This window comes from Capra hircus, chromosome 10, assembly GCF_001704415.2.
Source record: "Capra hircus breed San Clemente chromosome 10, ASM170441v1, whole genome shotgun sequence".
NCBI lineage: Eukaryota > Metazoa > Chordata > Mammalia > Artiodactyla > Bovidae > Capra > Capra hircus.
In genome coordinates this window covers 89,621,413-89,639,230 of record NC_030817.1, presented here as the reverse complement: position 1 = coordinate 89,639,230, position 17,818 = coordinate 89,621,413, and the positions used below count along the sequence as shown (strand labels likewise).

Sequence of the window (17,818 nt, the reverse complement as noted above, 5' to 3'; positions counted from 1 at the left end):
GGCTCCTTGAATGAGATGACTCCTGTGCCCAGTGGCTTTGGCCTGGAGCTGTTCTGTGGTTTGGGAAGGGAATGGAGCTTGTGGAGTTAGTGTCTCTCCTCCCCTTTTGCCTCTAGCACTGTCCCAGTGATGGTACCAGATGCCATGATCTTCGTTTTCTGAATGTTGAGCTTTAAGCCAACTTTTTCACTCTCCTCTTTCACTTTCATCAAGAGGCTTTTTAGTTCCTCTTCACTTTCTGCCATAAGGGTGGTGTCATCTGCATATCTGAGGTGATTTATATTACTCCCAGCAATCTTGATTCCAGTTTGTGTTTCTTCCAGTCCAGCATTTCTAATGATGTACTCTGCATATAAGTTAAATAAGCAGGGTGACAATATACAGCCTTGACTACTCCTTTTCCTATTTGGAACCAGTCTGTTGTTCCATGTCCAGTTCTAACTGTTGCTTCCTGACCTGCATACAGATTTCTCAAAAGGCAGGTCAGGTGGTCTGGTATTCCCATCTCTTTCAGAATTTTCCACAGTTTCTTGTGATCCACACAGTCAAAGACTTTGGCATAGTCAATAAAGCAGAAATAGATGTTTTTCTGGAACTCTCTTGCTTTTTCCATGATCCAGCGGATGTTGGCAATTTGATCTCTGGTTCCTCTGCCTTTTCTAAAACCAGCTTGAACATCAGGAAGTTCACAGTTCACATATTGTTGAAGCCTGGCTTGGAGAATTTTGAGCATTACTTCACTAGCGTGTGAGATGAGTGCAGTTGTTCAGTAGTTTGAGCATTCTTTGGCATTTCCTTTCTTTGAGATTGGAATGAAAACTGACCTTTTCCAGTCCTGTGGCCACTGCTGAGTTTTCCAGATTTGCTGGCATACTGAGTGCAGCACTTTTCACAGCATCATCTTTTAGGATTTGAAATAGCTCAACTGGAATTCCATCACCTCCATTAGCTTTGTTCGTAGTGATGCTTTCTAAGGCCCACTTGACTTCACATTCCAGGATGTCTGGCTCTAGATGAGTGATCACACCATCGTGATTATCCGGGTCATGAAGATCTTTTTTGTACAGTTCTTCCGTGTATTCTTGCCACCTCTTCTTAATATCTTCTGCTTCTGTTAGGTCCATACCATTTCTGTCATTTATTGAGCCCATCTTTGCATGAAATGTTCCCTTGGTATCTCTAATTTTCTTGAAGAGATCTCTAGTGTTTCCCACTCTGTTCTTTTCCTCTATTTCTTTGCACTAATTGCTGAAGAAGGCTTTCTTACCTCTTCTTGCTATTCTTTGGAACTCTGCATTCAGATGCTTATATCTTTCCTTTTCTCCTTTGCTTTTCACTTCTCTTCTTTTCACAGCTATTTGTAAGGCCTCCCCAGACAGCCATTTTGCTTTTTTGCATTTCTTTTCCATGGGGATGGTCTTGATCACTGTCTCCTGTACAGTGTCACAAACCTCATTCCATAGTTCATCAGGAACTCTATCAGACATAGGCCCTTAAATCTATTTCTCACTTCCACTGTATAATCATCAGGGATTTGATTTAGGTCATACATAATGATCTAGCAGTTTTCCCTACTTTCTTCAAATTAAGTCTGAATTTCACAATAAGGAGTTCGTGATCTGAGCCACAGTCAGCTCCTGGTCTTGTTTTTGCTGACTATATAGAGCTTCTCCATCTTTGGCTGCAAAGAATATAATCTATCTGATTTTGGTGTTGACCATCTGGTGATGTCCATGTGTAGAGTCTTCTCTGGGCTCCAAAATCACTGCAGATGGTGAATGCAGCCATGAAATTAAAAGATGCTTACTCCTTGGAAGAAAAGTTACGACCAACCTAGATAGCATATTCAAAAGCAGAGACATTACTTTGCTGACTAAGGTCCGTCTAGTCAAGGCTATGGTTTTTCCAGTGGTCATGTATGGATGTGAGAGTTGGACTGTGAAGAAGGCTGAGCGCCGAAGAATTGATGCGTTTGAACTGTGGTGTTGGAGAAAACTCTTGAGAGTCCCATGGACTACAAGTAGATCCAACCAGTGCATTCTGAAGGAGATCAGCCCTGGGATTTCTTTGGAAGGAATGATGCTAAAGCTGAAAGTCCAGTACTTTGGCCACCTCATGCGAAGAGTTGACTCATTGGAAAAGACTCTCATGATGGGAGGGATTGGGGGCAGGAGGAGAAGGGGATGACAGAGAATGAGATGGCTGGATGGCATCACGGACTCAATGGACGTGAGTCTGAGTGAACTCTGGGAGTTGGTGATGGATGAGGAGGCCTGGCGTGCTGCGATTCATGGGGTCGCAGAGAGTCGGACACGACTGAGCGACTGAACTGAACTGAACTGTCCCAGTGAGTAAATAAAGGCTTGGTTGTGACTTTTACTCTTTGTCCTAATTGACCGATTGTTCAGCAGAAGGTTGTAGGCAGTAAGAGATGTGATCAGATTAGCACTTAAGAGCTCTTTCTGGTGGGTGAGAGACAAGTCCATGGGATCCACATACATGTAGACACCATTGTGTGGCCATTGTAGAATCTAGGGAAATAAAGATAGCAAAGAGGAGGTTTCTTTTTAATGGTGAGGAGGTGAAATTTTTAAGAAATACTTATTTGTTTGGTTGTGTTGGGTTTTAGTTGCGGCCAAGGGGTCTTTGTTGTGTCCTGTGGGATCTTTTGTTGGGGTGCATAGACTTTCTAGTTGTGGAACAGAGTCTCCAGAGTGTGCGGGCTCAGTAATTGAGGCCATGAGCTTAGTTGCCCCGCAGCCTATGGGACTCTTAGTTCCCCAGTCAGGGATCAAATCCGCGTCCCCTGCATTGCGAGGCAAATTCTTAACCACCAGGCCACCAGGAAAACCCTCTGCTGCTGCTGCTGCTGCTGCTGCTGCTAAGTCGCTTCAGTCGTGTCTGACTCTGTGCGACCCCATAGACGGCAGCCCACCAGGCTCCCCCGTGCCTGGGATTCTCCAGACAAGAACACTGGAGTGGGGTGCCATTTCCTTCTCCAGTGCAGGAAAGTGAAAAGTGAAGGTGAAGTTGCTCAGTCGTGTCTGACTCTTTGTGACCCCATGGACTGTAGCCTACCAGGCTCCTCCGTCCATGGGATTTTCCAGGCAAGAGGACTAGAGTCGGTTGCCATTGCCTTCTCAGAAAAGCCCTCTGAGAGGAGAAATTAACTGAATTTGGTAGCGATTAATTTGAATAATCCCTGATCTCTTCTTTTCCTTCCTTCCCTCCTCACTCTACCCCAAATTTGATCTGATCACCATCTGAGATAGGCAAAGGAAGAAGGGCAAGGTTACAGGAAAAAATGAGTCTAGTTTAATAAGTCAGATGCTCATCTTATCTGAGTCTCAAGTAGGCAGTTGTAGGAATTTGCATTCCTGAGGAGTGTTGTCAACATGTAGGTCATCTAGGGAGCATTCTAGGACAGTACAAACATATAGAGGAAGAAGAAACTGGGCAGAAAAAAAGAAATATCAGGAAAGTAGAATGCCAAAGAGGCAATGTCCTCATTTTTGTTTAAAGTATAAGAAAAATGACTTGTGGAATACAGTACTTTACAAAAATTTTCAGTAATGATATTTAGAACCTTGAAGAATGGTGCTGAATAAATAGAATGCCATATCAGAGCTGTACTTTTTTTTTCCTCCACGAGGAAAGAGAATGCCTCTTAAGCCATCATTCTACTTCTTTGTGCTAAGAGCATCAGTTTGAAATATCCAGTTCCTGGCAAGCAGTTCCTATCTTGTACTCTTTTCAGTTGCATACCATTCATAGAAATGAAACTGAACTTGTTGCTGAACTTTTTGCCCATTTTTCTATCACATTTTGAACTTTTATTCTTATTAATTTCAAAGTACTTTCTGTATATAAAGGAGATAGAAACTGTACATTTTCCTGTTTGTCATTTATCTTTTGAATTTCCCTATTAAAAAAAATATATTATCAGGTCAAATTTATCTTTTTTCTTTTGACTTCTGGATTTTAAGTTGTACCAAGGTCTCCCGTTTGCTTTTGTTACAAAGCAATTCACTTAAAAACTTAGCAGATTAGTTTTTAGAGCAGTTTTGGGATTACAGAAAATTGAACAGACAATACAGAGAATTCTTCATTTCTTCTCTGTACTCAGTGTCCTCTGTTACCATATTACATTGGTGTGGTACCTTTGTTACAGTTGATGAATTGATATTGACACATTATTATTAACCAAAGTGCATACTTTTTATTAGGATTCACTCTTTTTTGTGTAGTTGTGTGTATACAAATGTATAATGACATGTATCCATCGTTATTTATCAAAGGATAAGTTTCACAGCCCTAAAAATCCCCTGCACTCCTCTTAGTTATCTTTCTCTGCCACCCCCCAACCTCTGATCTTTTTACTGTATAGTTTTGCCTTTTTGAGGGTCGTGTAAATAGAACTGTAACCCAGAAAAAGGGCTCATGTGTCAGATTTTCACAGAAAGCCAAGCTCTGACAGTGACTGCAGCAAAGTAAGGATTTATTGCAGGCTGCTGAGCAAGTGAGTGAGAGACAAACCTCAGGTCCACTCCAATTTGGTCTCTGAGTTAGGAGCTGGGGGAGAAGAACAGAGAAGCTGGGGTTATTCATTGTCTAGTGACATTTCTGTGACATTTCTTAGTTGTAGTTTCAGAAGTCAGGATACCTACAGTTTACTAACATCTGGTTGGGTGGACCATGACCCCGGAAGGGCGGGGAGTCAGGGAGGTCTGATAGCTCATCCTGCCCTGGAGAAAAAACCTGAGTCTGTACCTTAATGATAAGTTATCCATGACAGCAATTTTAGTATGTTAACAATGTTATAGACAGCAGCAACTTTAGTCATCTGACTCTGTTGATTACTGTTCAGTTAGCACAGGGTTGAGGTCAGAGGGGACAAGAAAGGAATACAGTTTTGGATATAGAAGTTAATCATAAAGTTGTCAGTGGGACTTGATTTTAGAGGGGGCTCGGTTTCAGAATCATACAGCATGTACCCTTTTCAAATTGGCTGCTGCATATAATTAGCAGTATGTTTTAAGATTCCTGCATGTCTTTTCATGGCTTGGTAGCTCATTTCTTTTTTTATTGCTGAGTAATATTCCATTGTATGGATATATCACTGTTTATCTCTTCACCTGTTGAAGGACATCTTGCTTGCTTCCAAGTTTTGGCAGTTATCATTAAAGTTGCTATAAAGCTCATGTGTAGGTTTTCTCTGTTGATGTGGTTTTTCAACTCATTTGGGTTAAATCTTTGGGGTGTGATTTCTCAATCATATTTTAAGACTGATTCGGTTTGTAAAAACCTGCCAAACCGTCTCCAAACTGTATCATTTTGCATTACCACCTACGTTGAATGAGTTTCTGTTGCTACACATCCCCACCAACATTTGGTATTGCTAATTTTCTTCTTTCACTTTTTAACTGTAGATTTTCTATTGGGTGTGTAATGGTATTTCCTTTTAATTTGCAGTTTCCTAAGGACATATGATATTGAGTATCTTTAAATATGCTTATTTGACATCTGTATATTTTCTTTGGTGGGGTATCTGCTCAGATCTTTTGCTCATATTGTAAATGCTTTTTTTTTTTCTCATTGTTGAGTTTAAGAGTTCTTTTATATGTTTTGGATACAAGCCCTTTATCAGATATATATGTTTTGCAAATGTTTTCTCCCAGTCTGCGGCTTGTTCTTCATTCTCTTAATCGTGTCTTTTGTAGAGCAGAAATTTTTAATAATAGTGAAATCCAACACTACAATTTTTTTTTCATGGATCATGCTTTAGGTTGTATCTAAAAATTCATTGCCAAATCCAAGGTCACCAAGATTTTCTTCTGTGTCTTACATTTAGGTCTCTTGTTATTTTTTGTGAAAGGTGTATAGTCAGTGTCTAGGTGCACTTACTGGCATGTGGATGTCCAGTTGCTTTAGCACCCATTTTTGAAAAGTCTAGCCTTTCTCCACTAAATTGCTTTTACTCCTTTGTCAAAGATCAGATTCTATTTATATGGGTGTATTTCTCCTCTTAATGTCTTAGTGGTTCATTTTTACGTTTAAATCTTTGCTTTGTTTGGAATTTAACTTGGTGAATGGTATGAGCAATGAATTTAGCTATATAGTAATCAGGTGGTTAAATAGTTATCCCAACAGAACTGAGATTAATCTAAAAAGATGCCGTTTTTTATACTAAATGCTCATATATATTTGGGCCTACTTTGGACTTTCTGTTTCATTAATCTGTCTTGTGGTTTTTTTATTTTTCTTTTTTTTTTTTTTTTTTTACTGTTACCTTAATTACTGAGGCTTTATAATTTACTGCCTGAAAGATCCTGGACATGACTGAGCGACTAAGCACAGCACAACACAGCACATGCGAAAGATCCAGGTCCCTTCATATTTCTTTTTCTAGAATTACATTTTTATTCTATTTACATGTGACATTTAAAATTGGGTTGTCCAATTTCTTCTTCTCTCTGACTAAATCCTACTGGCATTAAATTTATAAGTTATTTTAGGGATACTTGGCATCTTTGAATGAATCTTCCCATCCCATAACCAGATGTCTTTCCATTTATTCAAGTTTTTTATCCTCTAGTAGTGTTTTAATTTTTTCTTTGTAGATGTTTGGACAGTAAAATTTATTACTAGGCATTTTATGTCTTCTATTCCTATTGTAAATGGGTTCTTTTCTTCCATTATCCTCTAATACACACATACAGATAAATTTGTATGTGATTAGTAATCTACAGTTATTTATACTTGAAACAGAAAAGATTAAGGTCTTAGACAATTTCTTAGTCTCAGAAAATAGAGGAAGAATTGAGTTGGTAAAATCTTAGAATAACAAGTGTAAACTATGGTTGCTGCTGCTAAGTCGCTTCAGTCGTGTCCGACTCTGCGACCCCAGAGACGGCAGCCCACCAGGCTCCCCCATCCCTGGGATTCTCCAGGCAAGAATACTGGAGTTGGTTGCCATTTCCTTCTCCAATGCATGAAAGAGAAAAGTGAAAGTGAAGTCGCTCAGTCGTGTCCGACTCTTCGCGACCCCATGGACTGCAACCTACCAGGCTCCTCCATCCATGGGATTTTCCAGGCAAGAGTACTGAAGTGGGGTGCCATTGCCTTCTCCAGTAAACTAGGGTAATCCCACAATAAATAGTTATAGAACTGCATATTTTTGAACCATGCTGCTACTGCTGCTGCTATGTCACTTTAGTCGTGTCCAACTCTGTGTGACCCAATAGACGGTAGCCTACCAGGCTCCCTTGTCTGTGGGATTCTCCAGGCAAGAACAATGTAGTGGGTTGCCATTTCCTTCTCCAGTGCATGAAAGTGAAAGGAAAGTCGCTCAGTCGGGTCCGACTCTTAGCGACCCCATGGACTGCAACCTACCAGGCTCCTCCATCCATGGGATTTTCCAGGCAAGAGTACTGAAGTGGGGTGCCATTGCCTTCTCCAGTAAACTAGGGTAATCCTACAATAAATAGTTATAGAACTGCATATTTTTGAACCATAATGGCCAATTAAATTGTGATTTTTTTTTTGGTGGAACATTTAAAATATTCCTAAAACATCAGTGATTAAAAGTATGTTGACTTAATGGTCTATTAAGATTTTTCACACATTGATTTTTCAGGATACATTAATGCAATAAACCAAGTGTTTAGAGTATAACAGAATTCTGTGTGTATAAGAAAGGAAGTGAAGGGTCTTCGATGTTAGTGTCCTTACATATATACCTGTGGAAATGCCAAGTCTTGGAATTGGCAATCACACACAGCAATAACAGCAGTCAGAGTAATAGTACTGGATTGCTTTATCCAGTTCTCCACGGAGCTGCAAGGTGAAAGCTGTATTCTTAACATCTGTATTTACAGCAAGGTTTGGAGAAGAGCTTAAATTATGAATCTCTTAGTTTATATAGGAGCTGGCATATCTACTTTTTCCTTCTAGAGATAGAGTGCTTATCTTTTTCTCTGGAATTTAACTAAATTCCCTGGGGTGGGAGATAAAGGTTTCTGTCCCTAAATATGAGTGTAGCTCCAGGGAAGATAAGAAAGATTTTATTACCTTTGAATGGAAGCAGATGGCTTCAGAGAAAAGAAGACAAGATTAAGAGGAGACATTTTCCATCTTTGTGTCCTATCAGTTTTCATATTCAGGAGAGCTGGACTGCACAGGAACATTGAGACATCTAGGAGAAATAGTCGTCTAACAAAGGCATATATAATATATATTTATCGCATGTATGCATTTCAGTTCAGTTCAGTTGCTCAGTTGTGTCTGACTTTTTGAGACCCCATGGACTACAGTGTGCCAGGCTTCCCTGTCCATCACCCACTTCTGGAACTTGCTCAAACTCATACCCATTGAGTCAGTGATGCCATCTAGCCGTATCATCCTCTGTCGTCCCCTTCTCCTCCTGCCTTCAGTCTTTCCCAGCATTAGGGTCTTTTCCACTGAGTCAGTTCTTTGTATCAGGTGGCCATAGTATTGGAGTTTCATCTTCAGCATCAGTCCTTCCAAAGAATATTCAGGACTGATTTCCTTTAGAATTGACTGATTGGATCTCCTTGCAGTCCAAGGGACTCACAAGAGTCTTCGACATTACAGTTCATAAACATCAGTTCTTTGGAACTCAACTTTCTTTATAGTCCATCTCTCACATCCATACATGACTACTGGAAAAACCATAGCTTTGACTAGATGGACCTTTGTTGGCAAGGTAATGTCTCTGCTTTTTAATATGATGTCTAAGTTGGTCATAGCTTTTCTTCCAAGGAGCAAGTGTCTTTTGATTTCATGGCTGCAATCACCATCTGCAGTGATTTTGGAGCCCAAGAATATAAAGTCTCTCATTGTTTCCACTGTTTCCCCATCTATTTGCCATGAAGTAGTGGGACCAGATGCCATGATCTTCATTTTTTGAATGTTGAATTTTAAGCCAGCTTTTTCACTCTCTTCTTTCACTTTCATCAAGAGACTCTTCAGTTCTTGTATGCATTTGGTATAAATATTTCATAGTTTCACAAGAAACTGATGATTGATTTATGGAAACGGAATGGGAAAGCTAGGATGGGAAGAAAGAATTGGAGGTAAACTTTTCACTCTTCAACTTTTCAGATACTTTTCGAGTCCTACAAAAGTGTTAAAATGTGCAAAATAAATAAAATTTAAAATAGAGGTAAGATTATAGATCTAGAGTCTAAAAATTCTTAGCTCTATTTTCTAAAATATATATAGCCAAAAAGTTTGGAAACTGTAAGGAAAATGTCACTTCCCAGCTTTAAGATGGCATTAAGAAAGGGAATATTTAGAAAAAGATAATATTTAGTGTTACTTCACTAAGTAACAATTAATCTTTATTTGTTGATTGAGAAAACCTTATGTAACACTCCTGAGGCAAGTCAGATAGAGATATAGGAGACTGAGGCACTGTAATCTCAAAGGTGGGCTTCCCTGGTGGTTCAAATGGTAAAGAGTCTAAATGCTAATAAAGGCCATTTCCGCCACTAGTCATTGTTGGCATCTAGAAATCATCAAATGATCCAAAAAGGAAAGATTGTCTAGGGCTGTAAAGAAACACTTAAATCTCATTAACTCTTTATTAAGGTGTGCTAATTGATATTCTTGTGGCAATATTTGGTCAAATGGAAAGTTTCTTTCCTTTTAAGGTTAATATACTCCTGACAATAATATGAACTACAAATATTATGGGAATTATTTTCAACTATCATAATTTCTGCTAACATTTATTTTTAACACATTACTGCGGAGCCTGGGTAGCGCGACTTTAGGTGATGTTGCTATAGAGCCTCTGGGGAAAGATCCTACTGGAGGTGTCTTCCTCTAAAACTCCTGAGCTGTGCCCAGGCTGCTCCCTTCCTGATAGGTTTTGAGCTATTGTTAAATCCTTTATCTCTGTCAGATTTGTTCCTACCCAGTATTGTCACCTGGGTTCCTGTTTGATAGTGATATACTGGGAGAAACTGTAATAAAGTAATTACTTACCTTAGGTTTGAATTCCTCACAGCTCTTTGTTAATTTGGTAGTAACTAATATTATAAACACATCCACCTCTATCACCACAAGCATCCTATTTTGGTAGTAATGGTTGTACCCCCAGAGTGTGCCCTCTTATACACAGTCCTTCTGCTAGAGCGTGGCATCGTGCGTGACACGTGTTATGTGTTCAGAAAATACTGGGTTGGTGGAAGAATGAATTGGGAAGCTTCACATTTTGGTTGTTCAAAATTTTGGAGGAAAAGAAATCTTATGTTATAAGCCTATAAGATTATTTCTGATGATAAGAATTTTTCAAGTGGTAAGCTAGTAGGAGAATGTATATGCTTTGGAGAAAGATCCTACTGGAAATATCTTCCTCTCAAACTCCTGAACCAGGCTGGTCCCTTCCTGATGTTTTTGAACTTTATTACTTGTTTTCTCAATTCACATTTCACTGGCTTCAGTTTGTTTTTTTAATTGTATTATTTAGAAAATGCTTTTTGAAGTATTTGGGATATTTCATTTTATACATGGCTCTGCCTTGCGTAATATACAGTCATCCCTCAGTATTTGAGGGGGACTGGTTTCAGTACCCCCTAAACCCCCTCCCTTTCTGACCCCTTCTCCCCTATACCAGCATCCTCAGATACTCAAGTCCCTTACCTATGCACACCTTCCTGTAAACTTTAATCATCTCTAGATTACTTAGCCTAATACAGTGTGAATGCTGTGTAAACAGGTGTCATATGGCAGATTCAGGTTTTGCTTTTTAGAACTTTGTGGAATTATTTTTTTGGAATACTTTCCATTCATAGTTGGTTGAATCTGTGAATACAGAGCCCACTGGCCAACTGTAATTAATTTAGATAAAGTAACTTGTCTGTCTGTCTCCCCATGCTGTTGCCCTTTTTCCCTCCTCTCTCTTTGTCATTTTGCCCTAGGGGTTTTGGTAAGGCAAAATAGAAGGTAACAGTTCCTTTTTATTGGATTTTTTAGAATTTGAATAGTAACAGAACATAATAAAAAGTGGGTGTTGTTTTTTTTTTTTTTCTGAAAAAAAGGCTGAGCAACCTGCTGCTCTAAAAGCAGGGTAGAGTAGATTCCTGAGTTCCCCCCTCCTTTTTTTTCTGACACCCGCTGAATTCCTGACCAGATATTTTATGTGCCTAGTGGTTGTATTAGGAGAGTCTCAGGAAGAGTATGCCAAGGGAAAGGAAGGCCTTTCTAGGGCAGGAAGAGCCCCCAGGTCAGAGCAGGCTCATGGTGTTTTATCGCATCTTTGGAGCAGGAAAATCCTAAGACAGATTTTTCCTTTAACCCATTTCTCCTCCTTGGAACTGGAATAAAAGAGCACCGGCTCGTGGAATGGATCCTAGAGATCCCTAAGTGTCCCTATACTCTGGAAATTAACATTTAATAATATATTAAAGTTGGGAAGCCATTGGGAATAACCCCAGAGATCATGAGATTATGAATGTCATTAGTTTTGGTTATTATTACCTTGTGGATCACTCGCTTGCTCAGTCACTCATTCATGTCTGACTCTTTGTGACCTGGGTTTGAAAATCTCTACCAGTGACTACTGGTATGTCTTGGAGCATGTTACCTAACCCCTGAGATTATTTCCTCTGTGTGTGTGTGTGTGTGTGTGTGTGTGTGTGTGTGTGTATCAAGAAATTTCCCAAGAATATCACTGAGGATTTAAATGTGCTAATTCGCTTCAGTCGTGTCTGACTCTTTGTGACCCTGTGGACCATAGCCCGCCAGGCTCCTCTGGCCATGGGATTTTCCAAGCAAGAATATTAGAGTGGGTTGTCATGCCCTCCTCCAGGGGATCTTCCCCACCCAGGGATCGAACCTGCATTTCTTACATCTTCTGCATTGGCAGGTGGGTTCTTTACCAATAGTGCCACCTGAAGATTTAAATGAAAACATGTGAAAATATCTAGGAAATAGTACTGCTCAGTAAATATTTCTTTTAAAAATAAAACAAGAGCCCTGGGAATTACAGAAATTTAAGTTTCATGTTTCTTTTAAAAAGTGGAAGAAATCTGTAATGTGTAGGTAAATATTTAAGCAGTGTAACTTAGGGCAGCCATTTCAGGGTGCCCCTGAAGTTATGATATTTTTATAATAATATTGAGATATTTGCCTTTTTCACTTTCATTTTTTCATGAATGCACTTTGTAAAGACCGCATGATGTGTCTGTGGTGTCACAACAGAGTGAACAAAGAAGCAAACATGAGAATCTACCTGTCTTCTATTTAGTTCAATGTTATAGAGATTTACAAAAGTGTAAAGTAATGTCACTCTTCTTATTAGACTTTTCTTTCATTTTGAAATTTTTATTTTTAATAAAAAGTGTTAAGGTGCAATGGTGTTTATTTTTATTTTTTAAAGAATTAACATTTTAAATTACTGTTTTAATTTCTGTTTTGGCAACTATTGATAGATGAAACCTACATAAATGCAAACCCATTGAAGAGCTCAGTAATTTTTAAGGGTATAAAGAGATTCTGAGACCAGAAAATTTGAGAATTGCTATATTAATGGAAAGTGCTATGTTTTTCAATAAGAGGAAACTGATTGACTAATTTATTGGAATGAACCTTGGGCTTCCTTGGTAGCTCAGACAGTAAAGAATCCACCTGCAATGAGATTCAATCCCTCATCGGGAAGCTCCCCTGAAGAAGGAAGTGGCTACTCATTCCAATATTCTTGCCTGGAGAATTCCATGGACACAGGAACCTGGCAGGCTGTAGTCCATGGGGTCACAAAGAGTTGGACACGACTGAGTGACTAACATTTTTGCTTATTTAAGTATGTGGACCTGGAACAACTTTCAAAATTCATAAAGTCTAGCTTAACAAAAATACACACACAGATAGAGATATGCATGTAGAGATTAAGTGGAATTTGTTGTTAGTTACAGAGAATTTATATAGAAGTAGAATTTTTAAAAGCAGATTCTTTTCAATGAACTAATGTGATCAGTTATTCTGATCTATACATTAAATGTACCAGGTTCTATTCTAAGTTATTATGGATATACTGACAAAATAGACAAAGTCCCTGCCTCAAGAAGGTAATGGTTTAATGAGAGAGGCAGGGATAAACAAGTAAAAAATATAGATGAATAATTACAAATTGTGATAAGAACTACAAAGGATCAAATATTATGAAATTCAAGAGGAAAATGATGCAGGCCTACTTATACAGGAGAGGCTTCTCTAAGTCAATGATTTTTAAGCTGAGACAGTATGTATGAGAAGGAGCAGAGGGAATAGCTTTCTGCAAAGAGAACGGTGTGTGCAAAGACCCTGAGGTATTGCCTAAAATAGGGTAGACATGAGGAATGGTGGAACAAAATGATGTTGGAGAAGTAGGCAAGATCCAAGCCATGCAGGGCCTTATAAGCAATGGAAAGAAGGCTTTAGTTTAGACATGGGAAGGGCTCAAATGTGTCTATGGCTGAGAGGTTTGTAAGGGATTATTTGGCCAGAAGAGAATGTTAGTAAATATAGTTTCTATTGAGGTTGTTGTGCTAGAGGATAAGCAGTTATTTCTCATAACTGTCCCTGGTTGATGTTCTCAGTGACAGAAGAATGATTTAGAGAGTGATTTTAATTCAGTATTGAAATTCTTAGGTTCTTACTACTGAGAGTTTGTTTAGAAGATTAAATTTCTTTTTTGATTAGGTTCTTTAACTTACTCAAAATATGTATTAAATAACTAAGTGCCTATCAGATGTTTCTACCAGTAATATCTGTTTGTTTCAGTGCTCTTCTTTTTAATGAAGTAAAATATATTACCACCCTGGGAGACCTTCAGAACATAGAAAATGCTCTAAAAGGGAAAAGAAACATTGCATTCTCATATGTCAGAGCCATTGGAACACCAGGTATTCATCAACTTTTGCTTTAATCTTTGCTGTGCGTCTATGTTGAAGGACTTAACACAATGTATTTTAACTACCATCTTAATATTTTAAAATAAATTTAAAGGATCTTTTACCATTATATTTTCTTTCTTCAAGTAGGCAGCATAGTATAGTGATTGAACAAGAACTCTGGAGCCAGACACCTAGGTTAGACTCCCTGTTCTACCACCTACTTACAGTATGACGTTGGCATGCTCAGTTGCTTCAATCATGTCCAACTCTTTGTGACCCCTTGGACTGTAGCCTGCTAGGCTCCTCTGTCCATGGAATTCTCCAGGCAAGAATATTGGAGTGGGTTGCCATTTTCTCCTTCAGGGGATCTTCCCAACCCAGGGATCGAACCCACGTCTTCCATGTCTCTTGCATTGGCAGGTGGGTTCCTTACCATTAGCACCACCTGGGAAGCCCCCCAAATACGGAATGCTTCACGAATTTGTGTGTCATCCTTGTGCGGGGACCATGCTAATCTTCTCTGTATCAGTCTAATTTTAGTATCTGAGCTGCCGAAGCAAGCACATGACCTTGGACAACTGATTTATTTAACCTGTTTCCTGGTCACTAAGATGGTGAAAATAATTGTGCCAACCTCTTAGTGTTATTGTGAGGACCAAGTGAATTTGAAAAAATAAAAAGGTTCCTGGCATATAGTAGGTGCTCTGTGTCTGCTGTTACTGTGCTCATGGTACCTGATTTAGTATTCAGTAGTTTATAGTATTTGGTAAATGTTGACTGACTTAGCTTCCATTTTTATTTTGGTGTTTGCTGTTTATGACATATTTTTCTTGACTTTTAAAAAATTTTGACATCACCCTAGCCTTAATAGGTAATTTTGTCATAAATAAATTTGTAAATGTTTTATGAGCAAATAATAATTATGCTTTCATGATTTTTATTTGTTAATGGTTATAGACAAGTTAATATTTTAAAATGTTGTTAAAAACATTTAAAATTGTATATGCTCTATGAAATAAAACTATTTATTGGAAAATTCTGTTTTTATAGACATAAAGCTTGATGGCTATATAGTACTTAGTGTACATGTAAAATAATAGCCCACAATCAGCCTATTAATTGTTTGCTTTTCAGGACCCCTCAGGTTAGTGTATTTTGTCCATAGTCTGTAATTAAAGTCAGTAAGAGGGATGAACTATACAGGGACTCACACTGCCATAGTGGAGCCAGAAATCCATGATTTATATTTTAACAGGACCAGTCTGACTTCTGGGCTTGGAATAGAGTAGAAGGAGCAATTGTAGAATAAGGGAGAAAATCGGGAAGTTAGCACAATAATGCAGGCAGGAGATGGTGGTGGGTGGCTTGGACCAGGGTATCAGCAGCAGTGCAATGGAAATACGTTCGAATTTTAGCAGTAGTTTGGATTGTAAGAGGTACTGAATTTTCTGACATCCTGGATTATAGATTGAGAGAGATAGCAGAGACAAGGATGGCTCTAGGATTTTGGCCCGAGTTCCCTCCCTGAATGGTGAAATTGCTAATAACTAAGGTGGGGCAGACTAGAAACAGTTTGGAGAAGAAAGCTCTGCAATCGACTTTTGGACACCATACTTGTGAAATCCCCATTAGACAGGCAAGTAGAGATATCAACAAGGTAGTTGTAGTTGGATATTACTAGTCTGCATTTGATGGTGGAATACAGACTAGGGATATACATTTATGACAAAGTTGCGAGACCAGAGGAGACCACTAAGGGAGTGAGGCTAGATGGAAAAGAGACTGAGCTCATTAGATACTTCATCATTCACGGGTCAGTGGAGGAGGTGGAAGGAATGACGTGTGGGTAATGAAGTGAAGATAGGGTTTTAGTGAAGAGATAGTAGCAGTTGTATCAAAGGATGCTGAAAGATTGATTAGGATAAGAACTACCAGTTGACCATTATGCTTAGCAATATGAAGTTACCCATGCCCTTGATACACATGATTTTTGTAGAGTGGTAGGGATCAGTGCCTGACTAGGCTGTAAGAGAATAGGCAGAGAGCAGCTGGAGGCTGTGACTATGGAGTCTCATATAAGATTTTGCTATTAAGGGAAGGAGGATAGGAGGCAGTGGCTGGAGGAGTATGTGGGGTTGAGTGATGAATGTTTTAAGAAGCGTATTTGTATGTTGACATGAAAGATCTTGTAGAAAAAGGAAAATACATTATGGAGAAAAAGGAAGGAACAATTATTGGAACAACATCTTTGAGTAGACTAGGGTAGATGGAACCTAGTGAATGGGGGAAGGGGAGGCTCTTTGCTGGGAGCGTGGAAAATTTGCCTATGGTATTAGGAGAGAAGACAGAGAATACTGGCGTCCATTTAGTTAAGGGGGCAGATACATACGGTGCTGGGAACTTTTTTGGTTTTACTTAATTGATTCATTTTCTTAATGAAATAGAAATAAAGTGATCAGATAGTATGAGGAAAGAAGAGATGAACTAGTTGTTTTAGAAGGCCTGAAAACAAAGAATGGCTGTTGCGCAGCAGTGATAGTTGATGCCAGTCATTAGACCGTGGGCACGGTTACGCTAGCAGGCTCTTGCTTTCTTCCCCCAGTCGTATTCACTTTCATGGGTGTAAGTGCAGAATAGGCAGATTGTTTGATTTTACTTGGATTGTGTTTTGGCTAGACAGGTGGGTGAGTGATTATAAAGACTGACCATGGAATTTAAGCTGGACTAGGAGGGATGAGAGGACCTGAGGTAGGTGAAGGACAGTGAAACGGTAAGACTGTAAATGCGGGAAGGTTAAAGTTATGTACTAGACAAGTGACCCAGAGACGGAAGGGTGTGTGTATGTGTTTTTTTTGTGGGGGAGTGCTAGACATTGAAGATTTGGAGGCTTTGCAGATTGGTGATTACAAGGGTGAAGTAGGACAGTGGCCATGAATGGTTAAGGTAGGGCTGGGGAGAAATCACTGGCATTTCCAGACAAGACCAAGGACTGAAAGGCTAGGATTTTGCAAGGATCATCTATGGGGATAGGAAAATCGGAGAGCGTGACAGTGTGACAGAAGCTAAATTTTTCGTGAGATGAGGGGGGTTAACCCTGGCTGGGGTAGTAGATGACTCCGACAAGGCAGAGTGCTGAGTGGAGTAATCTGATGAAATGTGATTCAAGTGATAGAAGGTTAGGTCAGGGAGGGGAAGGTAACTACCTGGAAACAGCAGTGAGGAAAAAAAAGGAAAATAAGATATGGAAAGGAAGAAGTTGTCAAAGGAATGCTTTTAGAAAACTTCCCAGAACTGAGGGATTTGAGCCTCCAAATTGCAAGGGTTCACTGAATCCCAGCAGTGTTTAAATGTAGAGCCATGCCAGAGGATCTCATTTTGAATTTTCAGAATATTGGGAACACTATTCTAAAATTTTCCAGAAAGAAAAACGTATGCGGTTTAAGGATCAAGAATCAGGGTGACTTTGGATTTGGGAGCCAATGAAAATGGAGGAATGCTTTCAAAATTCTTAGGGGGAGTGACTTGAACCTTGAATTCAATATACAGACAACTACAGTTAGTAAGAAAGTAGAATAAAGCCACTTTGAGAAGGGTAAGTTTGCAAAAAATGTTTATTCCATATATCCTCTCCCAGAAAGGAGCTAGAAAATGGGAGCGAGGGAACAAATTAGCGGAGAGATGAGGGTAACAGGCCAAGGCCCCAACACAAGAGTGAGAATCAGAGAATCCCCAGGACAATAATGAAAGTGAGTTCCTAGGATGAAAGTTGGGGCAGGTTGAGTAGCAGAGTCCACATTTGAGCAAATCAGAAGACTCTGCAGAAATGTCTGCAAAGAGAGGGAATAGATAGTAAAACAGATACATTTGAAGTGTTGGGGGCCTTAGTTGCAGAAGAATTTAGGGATAAATTAGCAAGGAAT

General features: G+C 39.2%; 1 protein-coding gene across 2 annotated transcripts in view; it reads left to right on the top strand.

The window, feature by feature from the left end:
* Positions 1–17,818, top strand: part of TXNDC16 (thioredoxin domain containing 16) — a 99,940-nt gene that overhangs the window by 18,938 nt on the left and 63,184 nt on the right. For both annotated transcript variants that reach the window (XM_005685096.3, XM_013966740.2), the window contains exon 7: positions 13,786–13,907. In XM_005685096.3, the coding sequence (XP_005685153.2) occupies positions 13,786–13,907 (122 nt within the window). The remainder of the gene's footprint in view (positions 1–13,785; positions 13,908–17,818) is intronic.